General features: G+C 44.5%; 1 protein-coding gene across 3 annotated transcripts in view; it reads right to left on the bottom strand.

The window, feature by feature from the left end:
* The window catches only part of CHD1L (chromodomain helicase DNA binding protein 1 like), a 29,164-nt gene extending 10,926 nt beyond the window's left edge, over window positions 1-18,238 (bottom strand). The window contains exons 1-16 of one of the 3 annotated variants that reach the window (XM_083718637.1): window positions 17,667-18,238; window positions 16,490-17,339; window positions 15,086-15,198; window positions 14,876-14,979; window positions 13,962-14,076; window positions 13,336-13,367; window positions 11,754-11,835; window positions 11,204-11,366; window positions 10,657-10,812; window positions 9,237-9,329; window positions 6,874-6,970; window positions 6,302-6,375; window positions 3,794-3,904; window positions 2,679-2,793; window positions 2,157-2,310; window positions 1,218-1,392 (exon numbers count right to left, since the gene is read on the bottom strand). In XM_083718637.1, coding sequence (XP_083574763.1) covers window positions 1,218-1,392; window positions 2,157-2,310; window positions 2,679-2,793; window positions 3,794-3,904; window positions 6,302-6,375; window positions 6,874-6,970; window positions 9,237-9,329; window positions 10,657-10,812; window positions 11,204-11,366; window positions 11,754-11,835; window positions 13,336-13,367; window positions 13,962-14,076; window positions 14,876-14,979; window positions 15,086-15,198; window positions 16,490-16,817 — 1,912 coding nt within the window. In that variant the 5' untranslated portion in view covers window positions 16,818-17,339; window positions 17,667-18,238. Of the gene's footprint in view, window positions 1-1,217; window positions 1,393-2,156; window positions 2,311-2,678; window positions 2,794-3,793; window positions 3,905-6,301; window positions 6,376-6,873; window positions 6,971-9,236; window positions 9,330-10,656; window positions 10,813-11,203; window positions 11,367-11,753; window positions 11,836-13,335; window positions 13,368-13,961; window positions 14,077-14,875; window positions 14,980-15,085; window positions 15,199-16,489; window positions 17,555-17,666 lie in introns of those variants that run through there. The other 2 variants (XM_083718636.1, XM_083718635.1) reach the window with 2 other exon arrangements.
* Window positions 18,239-18,604: the final 366 nt, after the last annotated feature.

The following is an 18,604-nucleotide window of genomic DNA, read 5'->3' as shown; positions in this document are numbered from 1 at the left end:
ATAGGCCATATCCCAGCATCACCACTAAAGGTGAGTAAAGCTGAACTTGCCTTTCACCCTCTAGCTTCAGACACTCTTCTCCCAACCTAGCTCCAATACTAGAAGAGACACAGCTGGGATATGAAGGAGCTTCAAGCTACAGAGCTGCATTGTATCACTTTCACACCCATGCACATCTTTTACTGCAAAAAGTAGACTCACAAACCCTATTTTATATGTGAATGGGCTGATCTGTTATCAGCAAATATGGCTGCTCCCATCAGATCTGTCTCCTGTAAAAACACCTTGGCTATTGAATGCAACACAACTTCAGAGAAGCAAACTTCAAAGGATGAATACTGACGCAAGGCCAGCTTTCTTGGATTAGAGCAAATGTCATTCTAATCTAGCATCCCATTTCCAAGAATGGAAACTCAGAAGCAAGGCATGGAGGTAACAGCCCTCTCTTGCACTTGTACGCCCCATCTGCGCCAGAAGTCTACTGCCTTTCGATGTGAAAGCCCCATTCAGCTAGATCTTGGCAGCTCTATCTATTAATTGTCTCTAACCCTCTCATCAAAGCCAAGGCAGAACAACCCACACTTAATTTACTACAAAACAAAACAAAAAAAATCCTTCCAGTAGCACCTTAAAGACCAACTAAGTTAGTTCTTGGTATGAGCTTTCGTGTGCATGCACACTTCTTCAGATACACAGAAGTGTGTATGCACAAGAAGTGTGCATGCACATGAAAGCTCATACCAAGAACTAACTTAGTTGGTCTTTAAGGTGCTACTGGAAGGAATTTTTTTATTTTGTTTTGACTATGGCAGACCAACACGGCTACCTATCTGCAACTTAATTTACTACAGTTCTGCTTCCAAACCAACTTCTGAACGGAAACAAGGTTCTAAGGGGATGTATTTTAATATTCTTTTGGAAGCCGCCCAGAGTGGCTGGGGAAGCCCAGCCAGATGGGCGGGTATAAATAATAAATTATTATTTTTATTATTATAGAGTCTGAAGTTTTGGAAAGGAAAGTTTACAGTGAAAGCAGTGAGGAGCAGAACTATCTTTCTTAAGCAGAGGCCAATGGTTGGCTGTTTGGGAAAAATGAGAAGGGTGAACGAGTAGGGCTAGGGTTTAGAAACAAATATCAGTTTTCAAACTGAGGCCAATTCTGACCCCTACAGCTCTAAAAGAAACCCAATATATTTGTGTTGGAGCCATCAACATACTTTCTGCATTTTGCTCTTCATTTTCTACATTTCCCTCTGCAGTAGACAGGACAGTTTCCATCAGCCATAATCCTTCTCTTGTCTCCCCAAGGATACTTCCCAGGTCCACATCACAGATGGTGCTTCCACCCAACGAGAACAGTTTGTCCAAGCCAAATTTCAGGACTTCGCTCAGCTTTCAAAAAAACGAAAAGAAAAATGGAGGCTAAAAGGCTTCACTATCACCTTCTCTAACGCTTCCAGAGTGCTGCTCCTATCGGTATATTAGGAAGATATAGGAGCTTGGACATGCGTGAAGAAGATCCTATTGATCAAATTCCCATTATACTTGTGTATGAACTGCTTTGAGAGCCAACACAACAGAAGCCTTTTTCATAGCGATAAAGCAATCATCATGAAAGAAGCTGCAGATTCAGACATAAAGCTGAGGATTGCATCACCTTTGCCTTTCTGTTTTGCTTTGAGTTCAAAGATGAAATCCTACAACAGCAAAGGAAGGAGTTTTTTATAAAACAACTGTGCTTTATTGTGTCATAAGGCTTTGTTGGTCTGGAAGTGAAAATAAAGTGAGGATAAGGGAGGGGAGAATTTGCTGGGAATTTACTTCCTCTAGATTCTAGTTTTCTAGGCGTTTGGGCTGAACTTCAGAATTTCACAGAAAAACTGAATTCCAGCCTGCATTAGCCTCACAAAGGAAAGTTTATGATTTCAGTAAGCTGCTAATGATACAACATGATTTGAGCCTTTCCATAAATTTAAAAAACAACAGCACAAAACCACAGCTTTCCTCTCCAGCCTGAAATTGTTCTGGATTCCCCAATCCAACACAAACAGTGCTAAATCCCTTTGTTGCATTCCACAACTTTTTAATAAAAGTAGGGCTGGCTTTGCTCAGCAGTTTAGATTGCTATTCAGAGACACATTAGGCCCCTCTTTTACCTGGATATCTGCTTCCACCTGTGATTTCTGCACTCCAAGTGCAAACTGGCCCCCTTCGATAATGGTGCTGGTTAGCTGGAGCTTTGATGCTGCTCGCCGGTAGATTATTTCTTCCACAGTGTCTCTCCCAATCAAACGAATAATTTTTACAGGCCTTGCAGAACACAGGGGTGGGGGTGGGGAAAGCATTTAAAGATGATGGCTCACATTAGATCACAACCAATGTGATAATTAAGGAGAACAAAAAAACACAAGAAATTTCAGGAACAGCAATCGTTCACAAATCATTCACAAAGCTTTCCAGGAGGCAGGGTGTGTATGTGAGCTGATGCCTTTTGTGCTGGAGTAGCAACCTGTAGAGTCACAGATCTGGAGGAGTCTTTGTATGTATTTATGGGGGGTATGGTCAGGGACTTGGATGCAGTTTTACTGGGAAGCGCTGCATCAATGCAATGCAGCAGGATGGGTGGAACATATCCTTAGGGAGAGAAGAAGCAAAGCACATAAAAGATTTGTCCTCACTTGTTCTGGCCGATTCTGTGGGCTCTTGCTGCTGCTTGGAGGTCATTTTGTGGGTTAAAGTCACTGTCAACGAAAACAACTGTGTCTGCTGCCGTAAGATTCATGCCAACCCCACCTTGGGAAATAAAGGAGGGTGACATTGGGGTTTTCAGAACGGAAATAGCATTGCAAATGAAATACACGTTTTCCCTCTTTACAGCCCAAAGCAAATGGTGACTAGAGAGAGAAACTGTTAGTTGATTTGACTGACTGCATGGAACAGTATTTTGATAAAACAGTATACTGAGAACTGCTTTTTTTCTGAGGGTACGCATACCATTCAACATTTTGTGAATCTAAGTTTGAACTCATTGAGGGGCAGTATTTCAATATGAGAAGGAAAATGAGAGTACCCCTACACATTTTTTTAAAGAGAAAAGGCACTGATATTAAGTATATCTGCATAAACCATGTAACCCCAAAGGGAAGGTAAACAATTTTTAAAAATAAGCATATTGTTACATAGAATTACATTAAAATACCATTTCAAAAGCCTTCTGACCCAATGGACCCTCTCATCCATACTGCATATAAATGTAGCTGACCCATCTTTGGAGTCATGGATGTGTTCCTCTCATGCGTAGCTTACACCTCAGTTTTTGTTCAACTTCTCAAAACCTGTGAGGTAGATTCACCAGAGAGAACACCCAGAATCATCCAGTGAGCTTCACAGTTGAGCTGGGACTTGAATCTGAATTTCTCTGGTCCACTATACCATACCGAGAGAACCAGGGTAAATTTGAATTTTACTGTATTTCACCTCGCTAGTCTTTGTTGAGCTGAAATACTTGCTTTAAGAGCTAGAGACTGCCATTTTTTAAAAAAATGAAATTAAGTGTTTGAGTAGGAAGGAAACATCAGGTGCATTGAAGACTGGCTCTGACAACAGGCGTAATGCTAAAGTCTAGCACAGAACCAGTACAACTGGACTTGAATTTACATAAAAATTTCTGCTTGACCTTCAGGCTATTTGGATAAGCCAAGTTGCACTAAGTTCAAGGCGTTTTGTGTGCATCTCTATTCGCCATCTGGGGAGGCGGCAAAGGGATCCTGCCTTTTTGTAACGTTTGCCTTACCTGCCCTTGTGCTCAGGAGGAAGACAAAAATGGGTTGCTGGCCAAAATTCTTAATGGCAAGGTGCCTCTCTTCACCTCTGACAGATCCATCCAGGCGCTCGTAGCTGTAACCTTTTCGGTTAAAAGAAGCCATTCAAAAAACGTTTGTGCTTGTGGCCCTTTAGAATCTTTATCCTGCACTGTCCCCTATCCACATCTCAATTTTCTTTCTCCACAGTCCTCTCTTTGCTGTCCCCTTTTACTCTCCTCTTCCTGTTCCTTTCTAATTATGTCATTTCCCTTTACACTATTGTACCAGTTTTTCAAGTTACACCGACACATCTTAGGCCCCATCTGTGTTATACATTTTAAGTGGCACCATACCACTTTAAACAGGCTTCCCCTAAAGAATGCTGGGGACTGTAGTGTAGAGCTTGGGTGTAACCTTTGACGCCTCCCTTTCCAAGGAGGCGCAGGTTGCAGCCACAGCAAAGGTGGCATTTTCCCATCTCTGCCGTATTAAGCAGTTGGTCCCTTACCTTTCTCACCCTGATCTGGCCACAGTGATCCATGCAATGGTCACTCCAGGCTTGATTATTGTAACTCGCTCTACACGGGGCTGCCCTTGAAGCTGACCCAGAAACTCCAGCGGGTGCAGAATGCCGCGGCAAGGTTCCTTACGGGGTCCTTGCTGCGGGATCACATTCATCCTGTGCTTTACCAACTGCACTGCCTCCCGGTGGAGTACAGGGTCAGGTTTAAGGTGCTGGTTTTGATCTTTAAAGCCCTATGCAGCCTAGGACCCATGTACCTATGGGACAGCCTCTCCTGGTATGCCCCGCGGACCTTAAGGTCCACAAATGACAATACTTTGGAGGTCCCAAGTCGCTAGGTGGTTAGATTAGTCTTAACTAGGGCCAGGGCCTTTTCAGTACTGGCCCCGACTTGGTGGAATGCTCTGTCACAAGAGACTAGGGCCCTGCGGGACTTGACATCTTTCCGCAGGGCCTGCAAGACGGAGCTCTTCCGCCTGGCCTTTGGTTTGGACTCAGTCTGACCCTTATGTTTCCCTCCCCTTATGGTTTTGATCTATGGGCTACTATTAAAATGAGGCTGCATTTTAAATTGCATTTTAACCTGTATTTTAAATTGGGTTTTTTTTTTGTAATTTTACTGGTGTTAGCTGCCCTGAGCCCGGCTCTGGACGGGGAGGGCGGGGTATAAATAAAATTCTATTATTATTATTATTATTATTATTATTATTATTATTATTATTATGTAAGGGTGACAAAGTTGGATCCGGAATCATCCCCAGACTGCATACCTGCTCCTTCAAGAGGGATGCAACTCCATCCAAGAGAGGCAATTGGCCTATTTCTTGGACCCAAGAAATGCCACTCACCCACAGCACTTCCCTTTCACCAGGATTCAAGCTCAGCTTATTTCCCCTCATCCATCCCAGCACAGTCCCCAAGTCACTGGGCCAGGTCTGCATGGCTTCTCCCAACAGATATTATGGAGAAATCGCGTATTGATGGCACCTTGCCCCTGATCCCCTAATGACCACTTCCAGAGGCTTAATATAAATGATGATAATAAATAAGAATAAGAATAAGAATAAGAAGTTATTATTTATACCCCACCCATCTGGCTAGGTTTCCCCAGCCACTCTGGGCAGCTTCCAACAAAAGATTAAAAATACATTAAAACATCAGTCATTAAAAACTTGCCTAAACTTCCCATTAAACAGAATCTGAGACTGCTTCTGCCAGCTGTTAGAGAGGTTGTAGAGCAGCAGGGGTTGTACGCTAACAACATCCCTACTTAGTTTATTGGTCCAACACCCTAGAACCTCGACACAATCTCTTGGCAAGAGAGAGAGAGACTTTTTATGGATAGTGACCTTTCGTCATCACCCCTTTAACCTAGAATGGTGATGCACAGCACCTGGCTGGACACAGCTGAGTTAGCAGTGTTTCTTAGCCCAGGTCTTGGTTGTACACACAAAGTTGGCCTCTCACCCACTATCAACTAGTGGATGATAGATGTTTTGTTCTCAGTTTAATAACACCATTAGTAGACCAGCTGATCCTGAAATAAAGCAGGCGAAATAAGAGGGGACAAGAGCTTTTGATATATAAAATGGCTGAATTGTGGAACGGATTTCACTGCACATGGCAGATCTACTCCTAAACCAGTGAGGGGCTTTTAGAAGCCAAGGGAGGGGTACAGATGCCAATCAAAATCAACTCCTTCTCCCCAATTCCTATCCTGTTCACCAGGAGGTAGCAGCCTGGTCAGCGTTCATGATGCATTAACCTCAGAACCTCCTATGGAAGGAAAATGCTTAAGTTGCAAGCTCAGACAAGAAGGAAACATGTTGTGACTCCTTTGCTACTCAAGGCACTGAGACAGATCCTGGACCGAGACCCAGGTGTATTCATAGACCACTAGTCGAGACCTTTTCTTTGCGGCCCTTCTCCATACCCAGAATCAGGATCAGACACATCAAGAAACAGGGGCATTTACCTCTGTAATCCATGTAGTCTTGCAGGATATCCAGCATCTGTGTCATTTGGGAAAACAGCAAAACACGATGACCACTGGAATGAGAAAGGAAGGGAAGGCTCTGACTTCAGCTCAGCTTTCTGTGTAGCATAACAAAGCTTGCCTCAACTAAGGAAGATTTAGACTGCAACCCAATGTGCTCTGATTTGAGAATAGGATAACAAATAGAGGGGTGGGGTTGCCATTGTGAAAATGAAGGAAGAGTCCAACCTCATTGCTCAATTTGCAATTGCAGAGGTGACATCAGAAGGCCGCACTTGAGCCACACAAAATCCAAACACTGTAATTTGTTTCAAAGCAGGTTTTAAAAACCCGCTTGAAGATTTGCAACACTGAGGCTGTACACACCTCCTAGGCAAAGGAATTCCACAATTCTGGAGGCCACCACCAAATGGCCCCTGTCTCTCATGCCTGCCAACTGAAATGACTTTATAGGCAGGTTGTCAACACCTGTGAAGAGTAGTGCAGGTAAAGGTGGTCCTTTACTCTGCTGATTTATGTAAAGTGATAAAGTTCAGTAGTGAAACACATACCCTAGATATAAGAAAGACAGAAGTTTATCCAACAAGCTCAGCTTCCCACTGGCTTCAATGAGATGATCCCCAATGATAAAAGGTTCTGGTTCAACACCTGAAATGCAAAGACATTTTAGCAAGAAACTTCTCTGTTAATACTGCAGACTATAGACTACTAACCACAAAAGGATTGCATCTGAATATGTACTTCAAGGCAGAGCAAATAAATGTCTTTGCTGTTCCCAAACACTCTTAAATATACTTAAATATACTTTCAGAGGGAAATCGAAGTCTTTTCCTGATCAAGCCCTTTGCAGCAGGACCGTCAGAATAGCGTAATCTTGGCACACAGTTCCCTACAACCCAGTAAGGAGAGGTAAAAACTGCACTTGCCCCATCACTAGGCTGCATAAATAGGCTTTGCATCTGCTGATGTGAAGCATGCAAAAAATAGCTTTTCGCTACAAAGAGCTAGCAAAGAAAACTATAGTACATTTTAAAAATCACTGAAATACACTATATTAAAGCCAGCAGCAGAATCCCCAGGTAAACACACATGATAGAGATAATTTCTTGGCTAGGCAATCGAGCAAGGAAGATGGGAGTTCTGTAAATCACAGCAACTCCCTCTTATGAGTTGGCAAATGCAAATTCTGGTTCCATCACTCAGTAACAAGGATGTGCTGGAAACTTACAAGTTGCAAGTTGTGTATATTACAGACAAAAGTCCTAGGATGAGAAGCAGCCCTTAAGTTGCACGCTGGATCTGCATCAATGGGCAAACCTTCTCAGTTGTGCAGAACAGACAGCAAACCAACTGAAAAGGAGATGCTTGAAACATACACCTCTTGGTAAAAATAAGTTAAGGCAAACAGTAAGGCTAGATAAAATGGGACGCGGGCGGCGCTGTGGTCTAAACCACTGAGCCTAGGGCTTGCCGGTCGGAAGGTCGGTGGTTCAAATCCCCGCGACAGGGTGAGCTCCCGTTGCTCGGTCCCAGCTCCTGCCAACCTAGCAGTTTGAAAGCATGTCAAAGTGCAAGTAGATAAATAGGTACTGATCCGTCGGGAAGGTAAACGGCATTTCCATGCGCTGCTCTGGTTTTGCCAGAAGTGGCTTAGTCATTCTGGCCACATGACCTGGAAAAACTGTCTGCGGACAAACGTTGGCTCCCTCGGCCAGTAAAGTGAGATGAGCGCCACAACCCGAGTTGTTTGCGACTGGACTTAACTGTCAGGGGTCCTTTACCTTTACCTTAAAGGCTAGATAAATGGTGTCTACACTGACCTGTTTAATGTTATTTCCCCTTAGTAGAAATGTATTAGATATGTCGTTCTAAAATGTCACAGGGCATACTTGATAATTAAAATGTTTTTACCTTAGTTTTTTCATCTAAAGTAAATAATACCCAGTCACATCATTCTCTGAAACACTGTTTCTTTTCCTGCTGGTCGCTCTGCTCCACCCTTTTGTGTCACATTTTAATTCTTCCTTCCTCCCTCTATTTCCTTTTGTTATCTGCCCCTCAAATACAATTGGAAGGGGGTTGGCATTTGAATGCAGTAAAAAAAATTGCCACATAGGGACATATGAGTTTTTCACCGATATGGCAGCATAAAACAATTAAAAATTCAGCTATTAAAAAAACAAGGTAATAATGTATTATGAACGTAAGAGGTAGGAAGTCTTGTGTCCATCTATGTCATGGCTTGGCAAACTAAGGACTGCGGGCCAGATCAAGCCTTCTGGATCCGGCCCACAGATGGTCTGGGAACTGTCACGTGGATCGCCAGCGTGTCTGTTCTTTCCCTCTCTCTCATGCGGTGGTGCCGCCTCCCTGTCTCCTCCTGGCTTCTCCCTGCCCTGCCTAGAGGAGGAAGGGGGCTGGGCTTTGTTGGTGCCAGCAGCAGCAGCGCTTGAGCAGCCGCCATTTTAAGCAGCCCCTCTCCGGAGCCATTTTGCACGCCGCTCATTGTCCCGCCACCACTGCCAGTCCCTACCACTCGCAAGACACAGGTAAGCAGCCACTGGGGCTCATAGTGCTCTTGCATCATCCCCCCCCCAAAAAAAATATATTCTGGCTCCCCACAAGGTCTGAGGGACAGTGGACCAGCCCCCTGCTGAAAACGTTTGCTGGCCCCGATCTATGTTATCAAAATCATTCCTAATCCCTTCCTTAACATTAAAAAGCAGGAGTAGAGATCTGCCCTTTGTCCATCTCTGAGGTTTCTTCCCTTTTAAGTCCCAGATCGGCACCTCCCCGCTTTTTCATTCCAATGGGCAAGTGAGCCATGATGAGAGCTGCTTAGCCTCTGAGAGGTGACGGCCATGCCTGCCTCGACAGCAGCACCGGCAACGATGGTCCTGGGCAGCCTTCTTACCATTGAACAGATACGGATGAGCTACACATTTCCGGAGTTGAACTAACACATTCTGGAGCTTTGCTTTCTTCCCTGATTCATTTTCAAATGCATCTAAAATATAGAACAAAGTGTGTGTGTTTTTAAAAAATAAATAAAAATGTTGTATTCAGTCAGTCAAAGCAGTGATTAACTAGCGAGTTTATTTTCCATTCAAGCCAGAAGTTTGAATACTGCCGTTCCACAAATTCAATATTTAAATCACTTAGGTGCTCGCTGAGAGTGGAATACCGTACTTTTCTGTCTATAAGATGCCCCCATATATAAGACGCCCTCTATTTTGGGGGGCTCAAATTTTTAAAAATGAGCAAATTTTTGGGTGGCGGCGGGGGAATGCCGAACCAAAGATCACTCACCCAACTGGCAAACACTAACCATCGCAAGCAATGCAAGCCAAACTGCCAAAGCGGCAGCCAATCCAAAGCATCCACTAATAACCTGCCCATTTGACAAAGCAGCCACCAATCCAAAGCAGCCTTTTACGCATCCACAAATAACCCACCCGACTGACAAAGCAGCAGCCAATCCAAAACAGCCCTTGCAGCAGACACCATTCACTCACCCAATCGCTAGATCCTGCTCGCAGAGGCAACCAATTGCCCGTCCCCTCCTCTGCATTACCCACGTATAAGATGCCCCCCCCCCATTTTTTACTTTATTTTGGAGTAAAAAAACCCTCGTCTAATACACGGAAAAGTATGAAAAAACATTGCATGGTTACGTTCGCTGTTTGTAATGTTTAACAAAAATAGTAAACACAGTAGTGAAATGGCAACAGAGGGCTCTTCTATACTTTTGCCTGTCCTGCCACTTTCCCCAGGAAAAATCTGCTCTTTATATAATAATAATAATAATAATAATAATAATAATAATAATAATTTATTATTTATACTCCGCCCATATGGCTGGGCTTCCCCAGCCACTCTGGGAGGCTTCCAAAAAAATATTAAAATACAGTAGCTTCAAACATTAAAAACTTCCCTAAACAGGGCTGCCTTCAGATGTCTTTTAAAAGTCTGGTGGTAGTTGTTCTCTTTGACATATGGTGGGAGGGCGTTCCACAGGGCTGGTGCCAGTACCGAGAAGGCCCTCTGCCTGGTTCCCTGTAATTTGGTTTTACTGCTGAACTGGAGCAAATGTCAGTTGGGTTCTCTGCAGACTGCTATGATTCAGCAGGTTTTCCCAGAGAAAGTGGCAGGCAAAGGGAAAACCGCTCAGATTCGTCCCTAGAAATCACAGGAAAAGCACTCAGACCCAAGATTTTTAGGCATAGGACAAGCGGAAGTGTGGATGGACCCCCAAAGTCTCTGCCTCCCAGGCGCCCGTAAAACCACCACGCTCACTTCATTCCGATTCCAAAGTCTTCCCCTTGCCCAATTACCTAGGTCTTTCATCAAAACAGCCTTGTAAAACTTTCTCTGCAAGGCTGACATCCCGTGGTAGAGAACCACCTCCTCTTTCTTGGGGAGTTCGGCTGCCACATCAGCCTTCACTCTTCTGAGCAAGAAGGGCTGCAAGAGACTGTGCAGTTCTTTGGCTATACGGGAGAGAAACACAGATATAGCCCTAGATTTTAAATATGAAGTGGGGGCAGGGTTTCTAAGTCCATAAAGCTGAATGCTACGTGACATATTTGAGTACCACAGGCATCTATTGCCTGACACTCATAATTTTACCATGTGACTCAACTCGCCTTCCCACACATATACACTCAACTCAGTACATATTTTAATTTTTTATTTCTTAAAAAACAAAGAGAAGAAGCTTTCTCCTCCTCCATAGCATACCATGGAAAACTTGGCTGTAAAGCCAAAGGACTTTTTGCCTAAATGCAGGCTCTACATAATCCCATTTAAAGAAAACCTTCATCTCAGTCGCCAACATTCTGCAGGTAATAGCCGACATCCAGTTATCACATTTGTACTTGCCTACTTTGCTTTCCTTTTCAATTCCATGATAATAGTGAACAAATTCTTCCACCAGCTCCTTGGGGAATGTAGCTGGTTCAATGAAAGCAAGCAGGGCATATAACTCTTGGAGGCTGTTCTGAATGGGAGTGCCCGTCAGCAGGAGGTTGAAGTCCGTTGTAAACTGAAAGAGATCCAGAATATGTACAGTTCAGGTACGACTGGAATAAGGCAGGGAGGTAAGGCAGCGTCATGATTTGGTTCCCCCTGCGACTGCTTTACATCTCAAATTTCTTGCTCAGGTTGAACAGAGAATTTGCTAGTGACGACAGCCGCACAGATGTCATTAGCCCAGAGATGGAAAGAAGATAAAGTCCCTACCAGAGAAGAATGGCAAATTAAACTGTTGGACTATGGGAGTCTGCATGAGCCCGAGGAAAAGCCAATCCACCTAACAAAACAAAAGCTCACTGTAGAAGATCCTTTATCTATCTGAGCTCAAGTCAGAAGGCTGTGACAAAACATATGTGCTTTCCTTCTTTACAAAGACCAGGACTGTAGTTTTCTTTACCTCAGAGAGTACTTTATGAAGTAGTGAATCCTGATTCTTCAGTCTGTGAGCTTCGTCCACAACAAGGCAAGCCCAGCTGAAACTGAACACGGGGAAGAAAAGTTAGAGGAACCACAACCACCAGGGGCAACCAGAAGCAAGACATTTGTCCTGTTTCCTTACTCACGAGCTACTGGGTTATATTACATACTATGGTTCCTTTCTTCTTCCGCCCAGATTTCCGTACACAAACTTACACAAAAAAGAACTCCATTATTGCATCAACTGATTTTTTAAAATCCATATGCCAATGCTTGCAGGCACAGAAAGCTGTCAGCACTTAGTCTGATTAAGATATGAACTCTTTCAAGAGCACTTTGAACAGAGTTTTAAAAGCCTACACAGAGCGGAAGGTTAAACCAGAAAGGGCAGTAGCGACTCAAAATTGATTTCCTTTGGCTGAAGGGAAACATTGAGATTATCCTCACAAGAGTGCTATTGTGCTATTTTGTGAAAAACAACCATTAGCCGAAACCTGCCATTTACAAGGGCATATGTACTTAATTATTAAATTTTTAAACATTAGAATATTTTGAAACCTAAAAGTGCCATTTATTTTCTGATGTGCTACATCTGCTGAAATTTAAAAAACAACAACAAACAAACTCATCTTACTGCTTCCAGAACATCTGTTTCTCTTTGCACTCAAAATAATAGCTGCTGTTATTAGTCTTCTGGACGTTTTAAAAGATTAAAGTCCTGTTATTTGAAAAATTACAGCAAAATTCTGCTTAACTGATTAGGAAAACAACTCATTAGTCACAGTCACATGGAGGCTTAATTTAAAAAATGACACCCCCCAATAAATACATTTTCTCTCTATGAGAAAAAAGGCTTTTAGGCATCACCTCCATTTCAGCATCAATCTATATGTAAGGTTTAGATTAATTAAATCCTGACAGAGTAGACCGTTTACATCAGAATGCAAATTTGGTGGGGGAGCAAAAGAATTGCTCTTTCTGTCTTTTCTGTTTCTACTGGTTTTCCTTCCCTAGCTGAATCAAATGTACCACACAAAAAGGTGCTGTTCTTTGGAAGCACAAGCCTCATGAATCTTAAAAATATAGAAAAGTTTCACACAGACTTAGGCAGTTATTTAACTTGCCCAGTAATCCCACAATCTGGGCCCATAAGTTTTACACAAGATTAATTTGTAAAGAAATTGTGGGCTTGGACAGGAGAGAGTTAATGAAGTATGAATAACTTTGAATGTTTCCTAATAGCCAGTAGGCCAAGTCACACTTTGCCTATACTGAAAGAGTCAGGCTATTCAAGTGATGTGCTTCCTTGGGAATTAAATGGTAGACAATTTTTTTCCTGATGAAGGAATGTTCTGAAAGGGGACTCCTCTGCCCCCTTGCTAAGAATGAGATGGGCAATTTTCTGTGGAGAGAAACCACAGTTTGAGACAGAGACTAAGAAAGCATCAGAGACAAACCTTTAACTCCAGCCGCTAAAAGCTAGTGCAAGGAGAAATGTGACCAATCTCTGAACCCCATATGTAATGGGGAAGTTATTTTACCCTCGGTAGAAATGTTCTCACCGTTTCAGAAATGCTGTGTCTCTAAGGCACACCTGCAATCAAGCATAAGAAAGGTGTTGGTCACTTAACTGCTGCAGAACTGTAATAATGGAGGCTCAGAAAGATATTGTAGCTGGAGAAGAAACAAATGAATTAAAGAGTGGATCCTGCTCTCCCTCACCCCTTGCTAGAACTTCCAGACAGAAGTGTGCTGTTTCATTTTTGCATCTCATGCCCACTTCCCCAACCGCAGCATCTATATGATGCTGTCTAGGGCTGGAAGATATCTGATTCTCAACTTTGTGATACATCAACAGCTTAACATTGCGATATACTGATATATCACAAATGTCTAAAATAAGGATGGAGCTATGTAGAGGCACTGGCTGGCTTCCCAGTCTCCTCACATTGTGATTTTAATCGAAGACAAGAGTGTAGTATCCACTGGGGACAAAGTTCAGTGCTCTGGCAGATCAATATTTAATCTACGTGAGGAGCTACCCCAAAGAAAGACAAATGCAATACCATAGAGAATTTAGAGGTGGGAGAGGTACGATGTAGAGGTGGTGGCCTGATGCATACCTCCAAAATATTAACAGAAAAACAGGTGCTTTGTATGTTCTGTACCCCTAGACGATGCTAAGTACCTCGTAAGTAGTCAGCAGAATGTGGAAATCATGATTTGATTTGAAGTCCTGCTGTAGCTCAGTTCTTTCTTCCTTGTTTCCTGAATACGTCACGAGGGAAAGACTTGGAGAAAATCTGTTATAATAATAGTAATAATAATAATAATAATAATAATAACAACAACAACAACAACATTGAGGAAATACATAGAATACAGTGCTCTAATCAGAATCTATTAACATATGAAGCTGATTTATCTAGCCCAACAGCCTTCAGTCTCAGATGGGGTCTTCTCTATGCACAATGTGGTCTTTGTCCTAATTAACAGAAGGCCTGAACATGGCATCTGTTATATATCTTGTGGGCTACTGTGAATGGTAAAGGCGCCCAGTGTTCACATTTGAGGGCAGCTGCACATATCAGGATCAATGGAGATGGTGGAAAGGCAGGAGCGGGTTAAATAAACAAACAACATTTTATTCTACTGCTTCCCAGTGCATAGAGCTGTCATAGGCAAGTTGCCCTTTTAAAAAATTACTATTTCAATTTGATGATGGAAAAAATGAGAAATACAACCGTTTATTTGCTACATGGTTGATGTATGGACTTTCTGCAGGCACTCACCATAGGACTTACAGGATTTTTCAATGAAGTTTAACATTGGTAGGCCTCATGGCTTTGAGAAGCAGGGGCACGCAGTGAATTTTTCCATAGGGGACCAGTTAGGGCCAGAGGCGCCAGCTTGCAAGGGTGATGTGGAGGCCGACATCATGCAGGTCAGCAACTGTGCATCCCTCCGTAAGATGGGCAGAAGTTTCCCAGGTTTTAAGAAGGAGGCTCCAGGCTTTAATATTCTAATTTACCAGGAACATTTAGGGGGCTAGCCTGACAGTGTGCCACTGCTGAGAAGATTATGAACATTTACAAAGTTTACCTTTCTAGTTCCTGCTTCCAGTTGTTTAACACAGACAGAGGGCAAAGGATCAAAAACGGCCTTTTATTAAGCTTCCCACTTAAGACAACAAGCAGAGAAATAGCCTGGAATACATTGGGGGGGGGAATACATGGCGTCATTCATAGAAATGCAGTGCTTATAACCGCTCTTTTCCTACAATGATTAAACGGGAAGGAGAGAATGAGAAACCTGGCAAGTCTTCCCAAGACCCATTTCATCACCCAGGATGCAGCCATGCCAGGTTTCATAGCAGTCTGTCAGCCAGTTTACTCCTTCCATCTGATAGGGGCGTAGATGAATGCCTAAAAAGAGAGAACATGGCATAATACTGGTAAGGTTAACCCAGAGATCTGGGTACTGGGAGAATGGATAGATTGTGCATCTTGAAGAAATAAATTATCTTGGCATATCTATTATGCCTCAAGCTTAAATGTGGTTTATGGGGCGTCAACTTGAATAAAATGTTGGGGAGGGGCAAGTAAGGCAAGCCCCGCCCCGCATAATCAATCACAGGACATGGCACACACATACCATTTGAATGGCACTGCCCATCAACTTGGGGAGGGGTAAATATTTTATTCGGGGAGCTAAAGGGACCTCAGCCCCTAGGAGTGGGCTCCAAAGATCGTGAGGTGCACTGCACTATAAAAAGACAAAACAATACTCCCCCCTCTAGACATATGCAATCTTGCCAGAGCTGGGAAACATTTGAACCACTTAAGTGCAGCATCCCGCAGAATCATAGAATTGTAGAGTTTGAAGGGACCCCCCCCAAGGTCATCCATCCCAACTCCCTGTGATGCAGGCTTCTCAACACATGCCCCCCCCCATCTTGAAAGCATATTGGGCCCTGCTTAGTTTTGCAAACATGCTAGGAGGTTTCATGCCGCACCCCTAGGAGCCACGAAATTTGCTCACTTAGGGTAGTGGTTTTCAACCAGTGTGCCATGGTGCCTTGAATGATGGTTAGAGGCTGTGGGCAACATTGGCCTCTGTCCCTCTTTGCTTCCTTCCCTCCCTCCTCTGATGCCTTCTCCTGTCTCTCCCTCCCAAAGACTTGCATCTGTTTATTGAAGCAGCCCTGGCTAAAAGCCCTGCTGGTGGATAGGGCCTCAGTCTCGGAGGTTCCTCTCTTTGGGGTGGGGTGGTGGGTCAGCTCAGAGACCGGGGCAGCAGCAGCGGCTGCCCAGAGGACACCCAAGGAGAGGAAAGGAGGCTAAGGGAGCACTCCCCAAGGAAGGATGTTTGAAAAAGGGTGAGAGGCTGTCAGCACTGCAGGCAAAGGGTGACATAACTTTAATAAATACATAAATAAATTAATAAAGATTTCAATTTTTTTATTTATACTTTTCAAGTTTAGACATTTCACTGATTTTATACATTTCGTTAATTTTACAAACATTTTGACATTTCAAAACTTCCTTCCTCCTCTTTCTGCGGTTATTTAAATTTAATTTTAATATCTTCTGCATACCCAAATTGAGGGTGGTGGTGGTGACATAACTGGACTCCTGAGCCGTAATCATAAAGGTTGAAAAGCTCTGACTCAGGGGAAACTTGGTGCATAGCCGCCAAGCCAACGATCCCACTCACCTGCCAGCCCCCATTGCCTCAAGTGCTGCTCTTCCACGCCTGGTCCCCCTCGGCTCTCTGCGCGCTTAGCAGAGACACTTTGGAAGAAGCGAGACATCGCGGACCGCTGCTGGTGGTGCCTGCACGCTTGCAACAAAACCTCAAGCAGCGCACAAGTCTCCGCCTCCCCTTCTCTGCACGAGCCCCGGGACCCAGCTGTTTGCAAAGCGGCTCCCGGAAGGAAAGCAAGAGAGAGGCTCGCGCCTATTGGCTCGTCGGAAGGAAACCCGCTTTGCGATTGGCTGCTGCTGCTGCATTCGCAACATAACCCAGGAACTGCATCTTGCATCGCGGTAGGCGAAAGTGCGGGGTCTGGGTTAAAGGTGATCTACACGGGTCCTCATGGATCCTCCAATTTTTAAAAAATAACTCCAACAAATCCAGTGTCAAATTACACCTGGAAGGCACGCCTACAGACTGGATCCAACACTTGCCGCGCTGCAGCACCACAAAAACATGGATCCGAAGCATGGATCCTCATGAATTCATATGATTTTTATATTGAAACAAAATAAAAACACAATGATACTCTACACCACATTTTAGTCTGTAGGCAGAACCAAAAAAAATCACGCATCCACTGTTTCATGGTGGCGCAATGGCGCAAAAACATGGTTAAAAAACACGGATCCTTATGGTTTTTGCACTGGATCAGCCTGAAGTCACTATCAGATCAAATATCAAGGCCATGGGCACAGCATGAACCACAAAAATCAGAGCGAGGAGCTCAAGACCCACCTGGAAAACGCCGTGGCCTCTTCCGGTGTAGGCCATCAGGGGGTGCCAGGCACCAGAGGACGAGGCGGAGCTCCTGTTGAGTCCTGCAGGGGAAGGGCGGAGGGGTGAGGGTCCCGAGGGTCATCGAGTCTGACCCCGGCGAGGATTGCGGATTGCCATCTGGCCTCAGCCGCTCTCGTTTTTATCCGTCCCCAATGGGGGACGGGAAGCAGGGCATCAGTAAATGTCATGATAAGAATGATCAGGATAGTATTTCTTTACGCCGACCCTACTAGGTGGTTTAGTAGTCTGGAAATCAATAAATAATAATTATATGATACGATACGTCCTGCAGTTTAGAAACGTATTATGTGATATTGATATGGAGTTATGAGAACCATGCAGGCGGCATTTCCCCCACCACACTGGGGAAAATGCCGAGTAGGTGGCTCTGCACCTGTTGGATTTCTGACCGCCAGCGCCCCAAGCTTACCTGTCTCGGCCATGCTGTACCAGGCGCGGAGCTCACAGGTTGAGGCCACGTTGCTCAGGGTCAGGGATTGGAGTCGGGTGGGGGCGGCAGGCAGCTTGGCTCACTGCTCTGAGGTGCTCATGTACCAGCCTGAGGGGAGGTCGGGGGGGGCGCCAGTTCAAAGGAGTGCTCTAACCGCTAAGCAATGCTTCCCCTCCCTTCAAATGAAGCACGTTTACCCTGGTCGGTGCCCAGTGTGTGGTCGAAAGGGGGGTCGGCGCTGCACACCCAGCCTCTGCCCTGCCCTGGGCGCCACCTGTACCCAGATGTGCTGACGTCCTCCCAGCTGCAGGTGGTGCCTTCAAAGTCGCAGGCCAAGGCAGCGCCCGGCAGTGCCAGCCCATTCAGGTAGCTTGCAAGGAGAAGGAATCAGGCGTCCTGAGCAAGCTGCAGTTCCCAGCATTCCAGGCACTAAGTGCTGTTAGGAGACCCCTGTTCCCCCCGTGAGCTACAGTTCCCAGAGTTCACTAGGAAGAGAAATGGCCTTGGGAACTGTAGTTCTGACAAGAGAATTGCAGCCCTCAATGCCCAGAGCAAGCAATTGTTTCCAGGGTGCTTTGGGGGACATTGTGGGAACTGTAGCTTGTTCAGTTTCCCAAGCAGACCCTCTCAGAGCTATAATTCCCAGAGTTTCCTTGGAAAGGCTGTGCGGAATAGTCTCCTTCCATAGGAAACTACAGTTTCCCAGGGTGCTTTGAGGGATGTCAAGATGGGTTAAATCATTCTCTACGAGGGGAATCAAGACACGTCTCCCCGATTCCTTTGGCGATGCCAAAACTTACTGCAATGGCTCTCATCAGAGCAATCCCAGCGGTCGCAGGCGAAGT

This window comes from Podarcis gaigeae (genome assembly GCF_964106915.1).
Source record: "Podarcis gaigeae genome assembly, chromosome: 17".
NCBI lineage: Eukaryota > Metazoa > Chordata > Lepidosauria > Squamata > Lacertidae > Podarcis > Podarcis gaigeae.
Note: the sequence above shows the minus strand (reverse complement) of the source record. Positions and strands in the feature narration are given on the sequence as shown.